At 39.6% G+C, this 17517-nt stretch overlaps 1 protein-coding gene across 2 annotated transcripts; it reads right to left on the minus strand.

The window, feature by feature from the left end:
• Positions 1-881: 881 nt before the first annotated feature.
• On the minus strand, positions 882-16362 carry sgsm1b (small G protein signaling modulator 1b). Of its 2 annotated transcripts, XM_004538092.4 has the most exons (25): positions 16210-16362; positions 16067-16110; positions 13731-13806; positions 12835-12997; positions 12521-12673; positions 12121-12188; positions 11894-12036; positions 11668-11799; positions 11359-11483; positions 11200-11267; positions 9620-9783; positions 9383-9512; positions 8780-8906; positions 8633-8697; positions 8367-8512; positions 8109-8237; positions 7847-8020; positions 7648-7716; positions 5400-6623; positions 5182-5306; positions 5004-5086; positions 4786-4895; positions 3646-3742; positions 3381-3548; positions 882-3116 (listed from the first exon to the last, which is right to left on the minus strand). In XM_004538092.4, the coding sequence occupies exons 1-25, from the start codon at positions 16214-16216 to the stop codon at positions 3028-3030; spliced, it is 3879 nt and encodes a 1292-aa protein (XP_004538149.3). In that variant the 5' UTR covers positions 16217-16362; the 3' UTR covers positions 882-3027. The 2 variants fall into 2 exon arrangements, with proteins under 2 accessions (XP_004538149.3, XP_004538148.3); XM_004538091.4 differs by lacking the exon at positions 16210-16362 and having other exon boundaries at positions 16067-16129.
• Between the last annotated feature and the right edge of the window lie 1155 nt (positions 16363-17517).

Consider the following 17517-nt stretch of genomic DNA (forward strand, 5'->3'; position numbering starts at 1 on the left):
TTGTTGTTGAATTGTGCTATACAAATAAACTTGCCTTGCCTTGCCTTAACATACATATAAAAAAAAATCCCAGTACCATCTTTTCTTCTCCAAGGATTACGTGACAGTTTTAAGTTGGGTAGTTGCGCAGCTGATCTGACTTTACCTAAAGAGCTTTATTACCTTCCTCCATCCAGGACGTCAGTGCTGGGTCCATTGAGGTGAGCAAACTACGGTTCCATCCAATTATCTGATTTTTAACTCAAACAAATTTATCAGAGAGATAGCAAAAGCATTAGGACTGGCCAAACCATCCGGTACACTCTTATAAAGAAGGAATGTGCTGACTAGCTCAGCAAGAAGCCAACAGAAGCACATGATGATAGAATTATTTCCCTAGATGAGAAAAACAACATTTAAATAAGTCAAGAAAATTCGTGGCAAGGCAGGCGTGGCATTGTCAAGATCTACAATCAATAGATACACTGATCAGTCATGTCGGCCCCCCTTTTGCTGACGGCTGAGTTTGAGTCGTGTACTCCACTAGACCCCTGAAGGTATGCCTACTACCTGTAAGCATCTGGGTGTTGTTTTTAGGCAGACTTGAAACAAACTGACCCTATTTCAGACACGCAAATAAGGCACCAGAACAAAGAATCAGGATCAAAAATACGATCTAAAGTGGTTATTATTACAAACAATTTTACACAAGATAATCTGAAGATCTGAAGTTTACATTATTGTATTTTGCACAACTCTGTTGCTTGTGAAGCTCGCACACAAGAATTTCACTCACATGTGCTGTACCAATGTACCTGCACATGTGATGTGACAATAAAAGTGATTTGATTTGATTTGATCAAAGCTCTTTTAACCAGAAAGAACACGCAGGGCACCTTAAATGCAAAATATAAGATTTTTAATACACAATAAATTAAGTATACTCAGTGACCATTTTAGAAGACAGAAAAAATAAAAATATATTTATTTCCATTGGCATACTTTTAGCTTTTGCTTCATTATAATCAGACCAGGCCCATATACAGACATTGTATTGCATTTAATAAATAAGTACTAGCTTAGGGGTTGTTGTTTTTTTGTAAAGTAAGTCAGTTTCTTCTTAACACATTGTATACTGTAAATCTTCTGACAACAAACAGCAATACACAAACAGCAATACTCAGGCAAGATCATATGTAGACACATTAGCAGTGATATTAAAACACTGGAATTTAAGCCACAGTGAAACAGACGTGTGTGTTTTGGCTATTTTGTAACTGTAAGTGGCACCAATAAATCATATTTTCTGACTTGCCTCTCTCGGTATCGAGCTATATAGAGTATCTTGTGTTTATCTGCCGAGATCTTAAGATATTCACCTTTACACGTATACTCCCGAGCTCTTAATCATTTCTCGTCTTAAGGCTAAACAAATGAAATCCACTATGACTGCAGCAAAAAAATGAACTGACAAAATCATCATTATCTACATGGCTACATACCACTGACCAGCTACCATTCATTTAAAAGTAAAAAGCTTATCATCAAGATCGCACTTTCCTCATAGCTGAAGTTAGAGCTCTGACATTCTGAGCAGCAGTGAAATAGTGATAATAATGAAGAGAAATGTCCAGGAAATATTAAACTATTCGCTGCCTTTGGGGGTTTTTGGCATACAGAAACAATTTGACGCGCTTTAAAGCCATGACAACCAAGTTCATCAGGGCGAGACAGAGTTTAAGAGTGAAAGTGAAAAAGGGAAGTGGAGCATGTGAAGGAAGCACAAACTGCCACCAGCTAACTACCTCTTTGAAATAACCACCAGCAGAAAAATTACGACCACGACTCTCTATATCGCATGGAAGCTAAATCTGGTAAAGCTGTGCTGCTTTCAATTCATGGATTTTTTTTTCACATTCTGTCTCTCACAGTTGAAGTGTACCTCTGGTGCAAATTACTGACCTCTGTCATCATTTTAGGTGGGGGAACTTGCACAATCGGTGGCTGACTAAATACTTTTTTGCCCCACGGTAGCGCCAAACCACAACACCAGTTGCCTCAACGTACTTTACATTGTAAATTAAAGAAAGACAGTGAGAGGGAAAAACTCCCTTTTAACAGGAAGAAACCTCTGACTGTGGGAAATCCCTCTAACCAGTCTTTATCCTTTGATTTTATGAAAACGATAGCTGACGTGTTCAGCCTGAGCAGCACTGTGTAGTTTAAGGGAAGAAGAAGGAGGTTTTCAATGACAGCATGCAGGAGGAATACTAACTGGGATAAGAGACAACAGTTAAATCATCTTAACTAATGCATAGAGGAGGTGGGAGACAGGAGAGGAGACTATGAGAGCGTGACCAGCTGAAAGAGGAAATTGTGATACAGTATATGGAAACTATGTGCAATTACGAGGTGCTACACAGAATCCAGGTCTGCATATCCTGCAATCTTGTGTGCATCAGAGGCAAACACCTATTTAACATCAGATAAGCCAGCCGGTAGAACCCTGCAACGTTTGCAAATTATCCCGTGACACCAGGTACATCACTGAAAAAAAACTATTCAAGTGTATCACAAAATGTTTAACCATGGCAGCTACAATTTCAGCTAAGTAAATGACAATACTGAAAATATATTTAAGTGTATACAAGATGCATAACTTAACCGAACGCATTAGGGAGAATATCAATGCAGTGAAGAATTTGGTTGCTGTATCCCTGAAAAAATAGCAAATTTTAAGGCAAAATAAACAACATCCTGAAGCAGTTTCAACAAGGGTACATTCACAAAGTGACCAAAAACACTTTTAAAAATAACTTTACTGGCAATAACTGCATCTCCCAAAAACAGAGAGGAGCAAGTGGTGAGAAGTTGTTTTACAACTACCTTTGAATAACAAGCAGCTTTAATGATCGGTTATCTTGTCGGCGCTTTTCATTTACATCATTTCCTTTTCTGTGGAATATACGACAATAACGTGGTTCGGTTGTTATCTCTGAGACAGGTTAGCACAAAAGAATTGTGGGTGTTAACCAGCAGCATCCTGCATCACTTGTTTTCTATGAGCGTCTGCACTTTGTGGACCAAGTCTCGGGCCATCATCAAGACCTGGGGGACGTTGTGTCTCTCGGCCATTTCTGAGAAGAAAAAGTATATTTAGAAAAAAATTACAGATACAATTATGAACACTGATAATATTTAAAGATTTAGCGTTCCTTTAATATTCAGTAAATACTGATATTTCACAATAAAAGTCACAAAATAAAAAACAGATTTTTATAGAAATCTCTGCACTTCGCTTTAACCAGCTGCTTAGTTATTTTAATGTAACATTGATTACAAGTGAATACTGGTAAACTTGATTGTTTTTCCTTTAGCATTGCTTCACTCGCTTTTCTTACCATTAAAGAACTTGATGATGTCTGTAAAGTCCATGTTATTTTCCAGGATGATGTCTCGATACATCTCCACAAGTGCCAGAGCAATGAAGAGCACAAAGTGCTCAGAGGAGGTCTGCTTGGCTGCCCAGATGGTTTCCCACACAGAGAACACATCATCGTAGACCATTTCTGTTCAGAAAAGACCGACAAATCAGATTATATTCGCTGTCACGAGAAAGTCACGGTCGATTCAAGCAAACAATATGAGGCCTGCGTTTCGCATCACCTCTCTTGAAGTCAAGAAGAAACCAGCGATAACAGAAGTAGAAGTGGGTATAGTCTCCATTCTGTTGCATCAGTTCAAACAGCTCAGAGTCCAGGATCTGTGATATGTAAGAACAATATAATGTTATCATTATCCTACACCTGTATGCATGCATTTTTGTTATAATTCAGCCCATACTACACTACTGGATCCCTGCTGCTGGAAGAAAATACAGCAATAAGGAACAAAGAAATAACTGGGTAATAAAGGGGAACAGAGAAATCACTTATATTGTGGGTAGTCTAACTAAGTGGTAGAAATAAATACAACTTATATTCACTACAGACAAGGGAACACAAACATTTTTACTTCATAATAAGACACTATTACAACCCATATATCATGTGTATTAATTTCTATTTTACTATACTGTATGAAATAAACATATTTGGTAAATTCATTAATATGGAAAATGTGTTTTAAGCATATTGGTATTTTCACCATAGCTCATAACAGGTACAATAGGTTAGAAATCAAACAAGTCTTTTTCATATCTGCAAATGCTGTGATCCAAGGTTCCAAAACTATAACATAATTAAATTAAAACACACAGTGTCAATGAGTATATGGACAATGACACAAGTTATAATTTAACCTATTCATCTTACAGCAAAGTATTTGAAGTTAAACAAAAACATATGACTGAAAGCATGAGACAAAAACACTTTGCAATCAAAATACACTGAATGTAAATACAGAGGCTTTAAATCAAGGTGCAAACCGCTGGTTACACTAAAAAGTCTTTACTAGTGTTTACTGATAATGTGACTGCTGATAGAAGTAGCACTACACGGCCACACTCTGTGATCAGATTTAGCCAATTGATTTGAAAAATCAACAGTGATTGTGTACTGTATAAAATCTGTTGGCTTGCTTGTAGACGTAGGTGGACCGATGTAGATGTTATAACCTTAAAGTACGTATGTAGGATGTATACAGAATTATTCTACTCTCTGACAGTGAGGAAAACCTCTTCTTGTGTGCCTACATTTAAGTATCAGCAGCAAGCTGTAACAATCTTAGTAGGCTTAACCATTCAGCAAAATTACACTGTTTATAAAATGTTTATATGATTGTATGTGCGGAAAAATGTCCACTTACCTGGATAAGTGAGCGCATATTGGCAAAGTGAGAGTCCATGGCACCCCCGTGAGGAAAATTCTGGTTCATTCTCTTCATCAGTTCAGTGAAGCAGCTGAACGCCATGATCTCTGGAAAGCCCCAAACACATTTACGAGTTGTTCCTCTAGTAAATTATGTGAAGCTCTGCAAAACCCACATCTGTAAAAAACACATTGTACTTAAACGGTTTTACCAACCATCATCCAGGATAACTAACAGAGGAGCGAGCAGATCACACATGCCCTGCACATAACCGACATCCAGATGCTGCCAGACGTAACTGCAAATAGAAATAGATGTTTATTTTTGCGTTTCAACCTTGTGCATTAAAATAAACCTCATATATAGATTATTGGATATAGATTATTCATTTACCTGCACATTATGTTACGCAGCTTCTCCAGATTCTCAGTGGTGAAGTACCAATACGTTCTATCACAACGTCTGACATCTTTGTCAATACGATGCAAATTGATCAAGTACATATCCATTGTTTCTTGCTGCATGAATAATAACAATGCTGAAGTCAGTTACTGTATGATAACGATTAAAAGACTTCCTTTGAAGTTCTGTTTGCCGTGTGTAACACTTACAGAATAGGTTTGCTCCTCTGAGGACTCATCATATTTGGTGACTCCTCCCACCTCTGCAGATTCTGGTTCAGTGAGCACATTGTCTATCTCGGGCTCCTCTTCTGAAAGGCCCAGATCTGTGCCCTCAGGACTGGTATTACAAGCTGTGTCCAGATGGTGATCTAGGGCAAGATCCTCAGATGCCATTTTCTCTCTTTGTGCGAGGGAGACAGGGGGCGCAGCAAGCCCTGCCAAAGGCCTGGTTTTGATGTCCTCTGAGGTCACGTATGTTATCCCTGCAGGAATGTCCTCCATTTCCAGCGCAGAAGGAGAGTCATCCGAATCGGCTGTGTCTGGAGACTGCCGGGACTGAGACGACAACGAAAGCGATGCTGATTGAAGAGCATTCAGCACTTGTCTGACTGGAGAATTTGAACCAGGTTTCTCGAATGAAATCTCTGTAGCTTTTTTGGTTTCAACAAAGTCGCAGACAGCTGCTTCGACATCCTTTGTTTCTGCGTCTGTGTTTGAGGCCTTGATCACTTTTAATGGGATTTCGTTTTTCTTAGAAATCTCTGGCTTTTTTTCATTTAGCGGATTTGCATCTTTTTCTGCTGCAGGCGGACAAGATGACTCAACTTCCAGACTTTTGCTCTTGTGTGGCTGAAGACTTAAAGTCTGCCCAAGCGGAGGTGCTTGGAAATATTCATTATGAATCTCTGTTTCCAGCTTTAGAACATTAGTATTCTCTTTCAAATTAATATCTGTGTCAGTGGCTTTTGAAGCTCCTGACAGCCCGTGCTTCGTTTGATCTTTTTCCTCTACTTCAGCTTTTTGCTCAGCTTCACATTTCTTTGTCTCCTGAACCACTATGCTTTCTAAAATCGTCTCCCTCTTTTGTGCATCAGCCTCACTCTCGGCTGCAGGGTCCTTTACATCCTCCCCTCCTGATTCACATGTTGTGAGCTGAATCTTTACAGGCTGTGACTCAGCTGTAGGTTCCTCACTGCAGACTTCTAAGTTTTCTGCTGTTTGCTGAGAAACAGCAGACTCAGTTACAGGATGACAGCTGTCTGAATCTGGACGTTGGTTTGACAGATCGTTGGAGGCAGGGTCGGTGGAGGGAAGTTGTGGCTTGTCTGTGGTTCCATTTCCGATGGCCTTGCCTGCACCTCTGTGCTGTGCTTCTTCGTCAGCTCTGGACTCACTCTCAGCCTGATCCACTGTGTCGACCGATTCAAATACCTGGAAGCCAAAGTAGTGAACATGTGATAAATTGTAAGCGAGTACTACTGAGATTGAGTGTTTTTAAAAGCACAACAGTGGTTTCCCATGTGTTAGTTTATAAACTGTAAATAAAAATCCCACTCTATGATAAGGCACACTTTAAAAAGCATGAACTGAAAGCTTCATTAATGGTCAATAAATCTCTAATGCATTATAGATCCATTATAAACCACTAATGGTAACAAATTATGGGCTCTCAGGCTGTAGGAAATCCCTTTGACTAGTCTTTATCCTTTAAACGAGTGGTAAGTGATTTCTAAATTATCAATAAAGGCTTTTTATAAAGTAGTATGCAAATTACAAACACTTGACATTATTGCTAACAATGTTTTATTACACCACAACGACATGTAGTGATTTCTAATCCTTTGAGCATCCTTACATACGTGCAGCAATCACAATAAACTTTTTTTTTGTTGCATTATAAACTTGAATTCCTGCCTCCTTTAAATAAAATGAAGGACACTCATGATAAAAACACTGATGATAAAATAGCAAGCTTTTTTCTACATAGCACAGTGGCACTAAGTCAGTCTGCCAGATGGTTAACTATTTTATCCCTGACTGAAATATCTTACTAACACTATCGCCTGCATGATGAAACCTAATGACTTATCCCCCCAGTTTTTTCTTGTTACTGTGGCATTGTTTTAGCAACCGTCTGATGGACTGCCATGAAACTTGATACAGACATCCATGCCTTTAATGTAGAGCCATTAGCTTATTATCTTTTGTAAAACTTAATTCCTTTTACTTCAATTTATCCACAAAATACCTTAAACCAAATCGCAATCCTGCTCAAAAACAGCTTCGCTGCCGTTACTTTCAGCGATTCACAAGGTATGCTTTGGAAAGCAAGAATACAACAGCAAACCATATATAAGTTGTAGTAAGTGGGCTAATGCTTGGGAAAAAAATGAAACCCGGTATGGTGTCGTATCAGAAATCATTGCTATGGAGATGATGATGAGAGAGGGACTACCTGTGCGTTGCTGCTGGAGTCGCTCTGTGAGTGAGTATTTTGTTGATCTGAGTTGCTACTTAGAGAAGACTGGAGTGAGACAGAGTATCACATGAGACAAAAACAGCAGAACTGTTAGCCAAGTTATTTTCTCACAACTCTTGAAATAGTAGGTGGTAGGTGTTACATAATGTGGATTTTTTTGTTTGTTCAAACTTGCATCTGTACTGATGGTGGAGTCCCGCTGCACGGGTCCCCTTTCCACGCTGGCTCCGGATGAGCATCGGGCGAGTGCCTCGGCATGTTTCTCTCTCTCCCTCTGACGGACAATGGCCTCGCAACCCTGCCACTCCTTCATAGTCTGCTCGTACATGCACCGCATTTGCTCATCAATCTGAAGCAATAAGCATGTGTAAATAACTGGCAAAGAATAGATAGGCATGAGAATATATCTTTATACTTTGAAAGCACATGAGTAATACCTCCCGCCGGCATTTCTCACTCATGCTGAACTTATAATGTCCTAACAGGAAGGGCCAGACTTCTTTACGGAGTGAAGGGGCCACCCCACCAAAATACACCAGTCTGTGTATCTCCTTTTCCTCATAGGCCTGAAAGGAGAAGTATTTTTACTTTTGTGTCAGACTGAAATTGCTCACTAATGAAAGGAGGCATTTCACACAGGAACGAATGACAACTAGGCGTTGTGTGATGGCTTGGTGTTCATGTATAAATCTTACAGAGCTGTCTTTGAGGAAGTTGCCCCAGACCTCCACAGAGAGGCCTCCTCGAGCATCACGGGGTACGCTGGGGTCAACAATCGTGGTGTTGACCAATGCGGAGAGGTGGGTGCGGACCGTGGACAGATGACGACAGTATGCAAGCCCTAGAGAGGAGAGATAAGGCTTCTCATTTTCAACCACTGTAATGAATTATTGATCTGCTGAACAACCCAACCAGAGTGATTCCTAAATTGCAAACACAAAGAAGATGTGATTATACTCACAGCCATAGAACGCACGGGAGATTATCTGGTATTTCATGGTGTCGCAAAGGAGCTTTAAGGGAGCCCTGGTAAAGTGAGAATATTTCAGACTTTGTCAGGTGGAATAATCAGAACGGTGATTGCAGCCTGACCATAGGAAATACTTACCTTTCTTGGTTACAGCCATTAGGCAGAGAGCCATCAGATGAGCCATTCTGTGAGCAGGAGGAGCAGGAGGACTTCCTGGGGGCTGGTTGCCACATATTAACACCCTGATCCATCAGCTCTGGGGCCACTGCACAGCAAAGTGTCCCTTACTACTACTGTTCCTATTATCACAATCAATTAAGCAAGCAAAACCAGGAGCAGCCCTAACTGATTTGGATATTAAAATGAATTTCTGAAAATGATAAGAACTGATAATACATGGTGAAAAAAAAAAAAACAAACAAGAGAGAGGATGGAGATGCAGATGTGGCATACAAATTGCAAAGACTCCTTATTGTCAATGGGACTTTAATGTGAAATGGAGACATGGACACTAAACAAGGAGGAAAAATATTATGGCTGTAACAGTTTCACATTAGAAAGGACTTAATTACAAAGACAAACACTGAATATATGCCTGGATGAAACATCAGATTCATCTAAAGTGAACTGTTTGAAGTCAAAAGACATATAAAGTAATTAGAACAGTTATAGATATAATCTTTGATGATTCTGTATTGCATTATCTCAGGGAGGCAGAATAGAAAGATTAAAGGCACTAACTGAACTCCATCTGATTGCCAGGAAAGAGGATCCGAAACACATAATCGGTTGCTTCATCGTCTTCCTTATCTGATACAGAATCACATGAATCATGTGGACTTCTCTTTCGCAGTTTGGGGAAAACCTTTCCCTACAAATGGAAATAGTATGTGAAGAAAATATATCATAAATATTGGTAAAGTAAATATTGTTGCATGAAATGTTGAAAAATTATTTGAGCAGAGGTGTCCCGTTTACCTTCCCTCTCTGATTCCAGAGTGGCGGGTCTAGCTGCCCATGAGGTAGCAGGCCAGTCTCTAAGCATGTGAGAAACTGGAGCAAATGGCCTCCTTTAGGAAAGTGTAGAGGAGGCCTCTGGATCCCATCCTGGCTCACCAAAACGATTGTGCCTCCACTGTTCACTGGAGGTACCCACACGTGGGAGAAAAAATAAATAACTCGTGAAACTCATGTGACTTTATTTGGGAAATTAAAAACCATATCTGATTTTAATTTTTGCCGATTTTCACTCGATGCACCTCTGGACCAGTGCTAGCACAGCTGGGGTTTTTTTAGAGCGCTCCAAGTCTTTGAATTGTATTCTATTTTATTTATATAGCAACAAATCACTACAGCAGTCACCTCAAGGCACATTATTGTACGGTAGAGACCATACAATATGACAGAGAAAGCCCTAACAATCAGCCAACCCCTTTTGAGCAACAGTGGGAAGGAACAACTCCCTTTCAACAGGAAGAAAGCTCAGGCAGAACCAGACTCAGGGAGAGGAAAGCCATCTGCTGTGGGGGTGATGGGAGAAAGACAGGACAAAAAACACCGTGAAAGAGAGCCAGAGGTGAATAATAACTAATGATTAAACTCAGAATATTGTATAAACACACACTGAGTCAAATAAAATGAGTGCATCATGGGAATTCTCAGCAGCCCAGACTCATTGGAGTGCAACTAAGGGAGGATTTAGAGTCACCTGATCCAGCCTTCACTACATGCTTTATCAAAAAGCATCAGGTTTAAACCTAATCTAAAAATTAGAGAGGGTGTCTGTCTCCTGAATCCAAACTGGGAGTTGGTTCCAAAGAAGAGCATCCTGAAAGCTGAAGGCTCTGCCTCCTATTCAACTATAAGTAGAGCTCTACTGCTCTATTGAGGTGATATGACACGATATGGTCTTGTTCTGATTGTGTGCATTTATGCATCTCCTAATTTACTCTGGGCCTCAAATGTGAGCAAAACGAAAACAAAATCCCCTTCTGTGACAAACTCATCAGCCATTTATGTATTACTGATCACTGAAGAGGAGATATGAGTCTCCAAATACAAACCAGCAGCTTTTGCTTGAAGAGCCCACAGTGTTTAAACCCCATCAGCGGTACATTAGGTCAGAAGTGTGACCGCGAGCATGCTTGGTATTTTTTTAGACATTCACAGGGTTGTGAACCATAACAATCTCCTCCCTGAGGATCATACTGTCATTGCAGTTTTATCGTACAATCTGAAGGACAACATTCAGCCTGCCAGCATACCATAGCGCATCTTGCGCAAAGTTTTTTTGCAACACAAATGTCACCTACTACATGCCCTTCTAACTGGGTTTCTCCCTGAATTCCCTGCAACTTTGTGCTTTCCCCCTAAATTAAATTCAAATTATATTTTGACACACTGGAAAAGAACAAATATGGCTTCCAGGGAATAATCTAAAACAAGGGGCTGCACTGCAATGCTGCATAAGGTGACAACTTTGAAGGGGAAACAGGCTAAATTTAATTTTTAAATGGCACAACTTTGCATTGCATCCAGTACTTTAATAGGTGAGTTACCTTGCTGATGACAGTGGAGATACACAATCTCCTCCAAACGAATTGTCATAGCATAATCCCAGTAAACACTGAGAGAAACACAAATGGATATTGGTCAGTGAATAAACATTGTAAACACAATATTTAAGTCTCAGTAGATTGGGCTCTTTTTTTTCTGACCTTTTTTCAGAGTCCAGCTCCCCAACATTGCCATTCATCAGTTGATTTGGTGTCCACTTCAGGGTCATGAGGTCTGCAGTTTGATGTAGAGAAAGGTAGCCTGGAATGGCCTCCATGTCATCTCTCTGTACACACAAAACAAAATGTTAGTGCTGTAGTATTCAGATCAGTTGCATATAAACAAATTAACAGGAGGCATCACGTTTCCCACAGAGTAAGCAAGCTTTTCTTAATATTTTCTCTCTCTTAAAATGAATAAATAAAACTAGTTTTGTATGGTTGTTTTGAAAAGGACAGGAAAATCCATACCGGCTGGACCAGGACATTGTTCTTCCCAAACAGAAGTGTGGCTCTGGAGTTTTGGTGAAGTGATTCAACATATTCCCTCACCCACATAAGAGGGCGATCATCCATGCTACCACTGGACTGTCTCTTTTGGATCTGTTAGGGATTAAGAGAAGAAGAAAACACAATTGCATACAGCCTATTGCTGGTTGTTTTTACAAGGAAGCATTCAATTTATTGACTGTCTAACCAAGGCCGGTCTTCTGGAGGGGGAATCCTGCCGACAGTGACCGCTGTGAATACGATGCCTCTGTACAAGCTCATCTGCAGATGGATCAGTCCAGAAATGGTCTGCAGTCTTAACCTTGGTGTACTCCAAAGCACAGGGGCCAACTGTAAAACAAGGTTAATGGGCTTAAAGTAAACATCCGAATAAGTAGCTATATAAACTGACAGCACAGTTTTAAAAAAAAGTACCCAATAGGGATGCAAGAATCGGTCCATCCACAGGATCCATCAGCATGGCTTCTTTGTCATAGAATGAACTGAAGCACACAATAATAACACACAAGTATACATGTGGAAAGACAATAGCGTTAACACCAAGACTGTTTTTTAATTCAGCCCCATGTTACTCATTGCATACCACAGCTCTTGATGACTTCTGTGCAAACAGATAATGTATTAATATTACCATAGAGAGGGTACAAATTAGAACACATGAGAGAAAGAAGCCTAAAAACTTTGGTAGTTACAACACATAGAAATCAGCTGCCTATGGCAAAAAAAAAAAAAAAAAAAAAAAAAAATTGTGGCATTGAAAAGAAAAGACATTCCAAAGCCTCAAAAGGATTAAAAAATATATAGATAATCCTACCTGCTGTTTTCTACTAAGTACAGGACAATCTTATCTAGGAGCTTTTCCATCAGGGCAGTTCGAATCCACAGGTGTTTCAGCGCTTGAGGAGGAAGGTTAGCCAACTTTAACTGCCGACTGCGGTCAGTACTCAGTGAGGAATTGTTCTGCTTGCTAAAGCAAAAGAAGAAATTTACAGACGATGTCTGCATAGTCTCTTAAAATGTAACAGGATGAAACAGGAATGAAAAATAGCACAAAAGAGTTTATATATCGATATATATGAAAATAACTATAAGAAAGAGTCTGTGGTCTCCCACAGATAAAAGTTTCACCTGTTTTCAATGAGCTGTTCCAGCTCCTGGACCTTGTGACAGAGCTCCGCAGCAGGGGAAAAGCTTTTTGCCACCTTCATAAAGAGTGCCGCAACCTTATTACTGCACAGCAGGCCTGCAATCCTACGTTTCAATCCATGAAGCACACACGCCTCCACTACAGCTGCACAAACACACATAAACATGCAGAGACTTAGCAAATATTTGATTTGTATTTATATAAAACATATAGGTATATCAATATATACATTGTTTATTTCAACTTAATCTAATCCATCTTTTATGGATTTGAAGCGGACATGTTTGTATTTGGCCTAAAGCTTTATTTTTCTCTAAAAAGCACAGTACAACTCCCTTTTGTTAAAGGCCTCAGTCTCATGTTTCTTTTACAGAAACAGGGGAAAGCAAGCACAGGTAGCTCAAGGAGAAATAGGCTGAAGTCAACACTGCCTACAGTTGCTAGGATATAAGTGTTGAGAATCATATACGCCTCACTCCTTGTTAGTATCAACACCTTTGAAGGTTCATCCTTTTACTTTATTGATTATAAATAGATGCGACTAATGAAAAGAAATCATTAGGAACAGACTGCACAGGACCTTTGGGCACTGTGAGAATGAACTCGTAGGAGGTGATATGGCTTGACACAAAGTGAAGTCAGCCGTCATTCTGTACTGTAAATGTCAGTATGGATGTGGCGGACGGTACTGTACTATTTAAAACTGAATGTCTTTTATTAGATTAGATACAATACAGAAAACCTATAATACCTTTTTTAGTTGGAGGTAAAGATTATAGCTAAAAGAAAAGACATTGTTCATGTCATCTGCAATATTAACTGAGTAATGGATTGTAATAAAATATCTAACAAAAGCAGGCAGTAGAAAAACATTTACCACAGAAGGATATAATATGGCTGCTGTCTGCATGCACAAATTTCCTCGTTACTGCCTCCTCCATAATTTGTTTCACCTAAAGGAGAGAAGTTCACCGTCAGATACGTCTTAATCAGTCTGACACAGTTACATAAGGTGATAAAGACAAAACAAGAAGCACAGAAGCGAGTGATGTTAGAAAAAGTAATGATGAAGCAGCAGTATGGCAACATAAGACATTTCCTACAAGCAGGTTATAGCATCCTGCTGATGTACGCTGCCAAAACTACCAAAACTATAGCCTCATCTTCTGCAGTTTACAAAGCCATTGCAAGTGCTGTACTACATCCAACGTGCACTTCACACTTCAAATGATTTTGCATGTAAAGCACATGCAATTTCTGATCTCCTCAATTTGTCTGATTTATTGTAAGCAGTAAAAGCAAACCTTCAAGTTTTTGTTTACATTTTCTAGTGATTCCAAAAGGAATTGTTTCTTGAGGTTTTCTACTTGCATTCCTAAACACATTCATCCATCCATCTACTTTTTTTTTTAGCTTATCCAATTAAGGGTTGCAAGTAGCCTGTCTCATGTGTTGTAGGTTGAGAGGCTCTGTGCACCCTGTACACCCTGGACAGGTCGCCAATCGGTCTAAATAATCTAAATATATCTAAATAATACGTAAATATGTAAATAAATTCACTAACAATTTATTAACACACTATACCAAACTGCAAAGTTTGCAATAAGCACACTTTTACAATATAGCTACAATCAAAGCAGCAGATAAAAAAATGTACATTTTTACCCCATTGTATGAGTCAATTTCCAACTTCCCTGTATTATATGTTTCCAATAATCAACCTAGTAATAGCACTGTATAAAGTAAACACCCACACCTTAAAGCTATGTTTGTGTCATAAACAGTGATCTACAAGCAAAATGAGAGAAAAGCTTCAGTGACATCATCTGGGGTTATTCGGTCAAGCTCGACAAAGCCACAGACATTACTGTAAAACTGTGTTTTCAGTTCAAATAACACTTATATACTGTCCTTGAAAAAAAAAAATCAATGTTGCTCTCCATTTCACTTTAATAAATGTCATATTTTTGAACAAGCTTGTTGTCATAGCTGCAATTATGATCAGGTTAAAAAAAAAAGAAGAAAGAAACTGAGATGAGCATGATCATGACTACACTTTTTGAGCGCGGCATTTTCTCTGAATGTTTATTGTTTGGTCGTGATCCACAAAGTAGTCACGTCTGCTGCTAAGAAACGTATCATTAAGCAATAAAATGCACTAAATTTAAACTGATGCTCAGTGCCCTAGACACATTCTCCCATGAAATTAGATGAAAATCACTTCCATGCTTAAATATGATTGTGCTGGAATTCTGCTGAATGTTCACAATTCAGGGGTTATTTATTGCTGCTGCAACCAGACCTCACGACTGTCCTGTCCTTCTCCTTCACATGAGTAAACAACATGAAAGGCACGCTTTGTATTAATTACCCATCTATATAAAGCAAAGTGAAACATTAAAATGCAGTTTTGCTTTTGTTTTTCTTAGATTTATATATCACAGCTAAGCCACTCCTTACTGCAGGATCCTGTATCAGTGCCTTAGGTTTTTGAGAGGCAATGAGTCACAGGTGAGGGGGAGAACACACACAGAGTGGGTCTAGAAGTACCCTGCTTGAGTAAAAGCTTCATATTTCTTTGCCTGCATGAGGAATCGTGGAGTCACTGTCCAGTTTATAAGGGTGGTGCATTGTGCCGCTTTCTCTGACTGATTTGCAAATACATTTAAACATATTTATGCTGTCATAACCTATATTATGGCAGCAAGAGAAGCTACTGCAAAAGCACCTATTAAAAACGCCAAATTAAGCAGATGGTTGGGTCACACCTTTAAATTCTGACTAACAGGGCGGTGGGTTGAAAAGAATATGCCAGAAAACAGGCTTAAACAATCTGTGCGTGGCTTCCTGATTGTGGTGGGTTTCTTCCACAATATAAAACCATCAACATCATCAGTATTATCGTCATCATTACCATCACCACCGTCGTCATCACCATCTTACGCCAGTCCACCAGCAGACCGGTATCCTGCACAGCCCCACCGGCAGCCTAATTGCGTCTAATCACATTATGTAAAATAAACCGTCAGTTTTATCATAAACAGGCCTACGGTGGAGTCAGCCCTGATGAACGATAACCACACACACACACTCACTCACACACACACACACACACACACACACACACACACACACACACACACACACACACTGAGCATATAGCGCCCGTAAACATAAAATGTGATGCGCGCAAATGAAATAAAATGCACCAACCTCCTTCTTCACATTGCGCAGCAGTTTCTGGCGCGTCTCGGCCTCTGCCACGGGAGAAAACATAATGAGTTATGCTGATCAGATGCTGTTTTGGAAATTGATGGTGATGCGCTCACGAAAGAGGGAAATAGCGGCGTCGGTACCTCCCATCGCTCCTGACAGGGTGCAGCGGCTGACACGCACAGCTTTCTGGACGGTCTTGACGGTGATTTAGGCAAGGCTGCTTTACAGGGAGAGTGAGTCCGGGATGTACGAGGTGTTCTTAACGACTACATCAAACCTATCTGCTACCTCACCGTGAACCACCACCCCTTTAAAGTCACAGTACCCTGTGCGTTTAATGTACACAACGACAGTCTCCCCCCCCCCCCCCCCCGAGGGAAAAAAATGCAAGGTGCACTCACAGTCAAAAATGTATCTGTAAAAAAATACAATAAGAAACTTTTCCTAGAATGTTCATTGGCCGATTATTATTCATTCAGGTAATGAATGGGTTGTGGGGAAATGTATCTTTTCAATCTTTTCTTTCCCCTTGCATTGTACATAATGATCAAGGAAATGATCAATAAGAATGTGCCATCCCATGATATGCAATACCGTGTTTCCAGTGTTAATTATATTTACTTGCTAAACGTTATTTGTTCTTACATATCATTTCTTGATGACGTTTGATTTGTGATTTGTACTGCCTAGGTTTGCAGTACAAATCACACCTCCCAGAGTTGTTAACATTTTCTAGAGAATAATATAGACATACAGAAATGTAAATACAGAATACATATATGGCACAAAAAGTACGGAAATTAAGGACATTTGTGTTTGTTTGTTTTTTTTATTTCTTGGATGGAAAGCCTGACTTTGTCCGCTTAAATGGTGTCATAACTGTAAAGGTAAATGCATTTTTGGGTTGAGCACCAGAGTTATGTATGTATGTATGTATGTATGTATGTATGTATGTATGTATGTATGTATGGATGGATGGATGGATGGATGGATGGATAGATAGATAGATAGATAGATAGATAGATAGATAGATAGATAGATAGATAGATAGATAGATAGATAGATAGATAGATAGATAGATAGATAGATAGATAGATAGATAGATAGATAGATAGATAGATAGATAGATAGATAGATAGATAGATAGATAGATGAAAAGGCCAAGTATGCTGCTTGTGGATGGCCACTTTTGGATCTTGGTGCTTGTACCTTTTGCTTTGATAACAGCTGTGCACACTGTTGGCATTCGTCCACTGGCCTGTCAGGTGGAGTTTTCCCAGCAGTTTTGGGAGTTCTCACATATGTTGAGTTCCAGCTGACTTCTTTTTTTTTTCACTCTGTAGTCTAGCTCATCCTATCTCAAAGGGGCTTAAGTCATGTGATTGTTCACACCACCAACACCATGATCTCACTAAACACAAACCAAGCATGCTGCCGTAGGCCCTGGT

Source organism: Maylandia zebra, linkage group LG7, assembly GCF_041146795.1.
Source record: "Maylandia zebra isolate NMK-2024a linkage group LG7, Mzebra_GT3a, whole genome shotgun sequence".
NCBI lineage: Eukaryota > Metazoa > Chordata > Actinopteri > Cichliformes > Cichlidae > Maylandia > Maylandia zebra.

What these genes read in the sequence shown, in the direction of transcription:
- sgsm1b (XM_004538091.4), bottom strand. Translation starts at nt 16,129, where the DNA reads ATGTTTTCTCCCGTGGCAGAGGCCGAGACGCGCCAGAAACTGCTGCGC. An exon ending in TCTGGAATCAGAGAGGGAAG is followed by an intron (nt 9,513 to 9,619) that starts GTAAACGGGACA and finishes TTCCATTTGTAG; the next exon opens with GGAAAGGTTTTCCCCAAACT. An exon ending in ACTCCAGCAGCAACGCACAG is followed by an intron (nt 6,624 to 7,647) that starts GTAGTCCCTCTC and finishes TTTGGCTTCCAG; the next exon opens with GTATTTGAATCGGTCGACAC.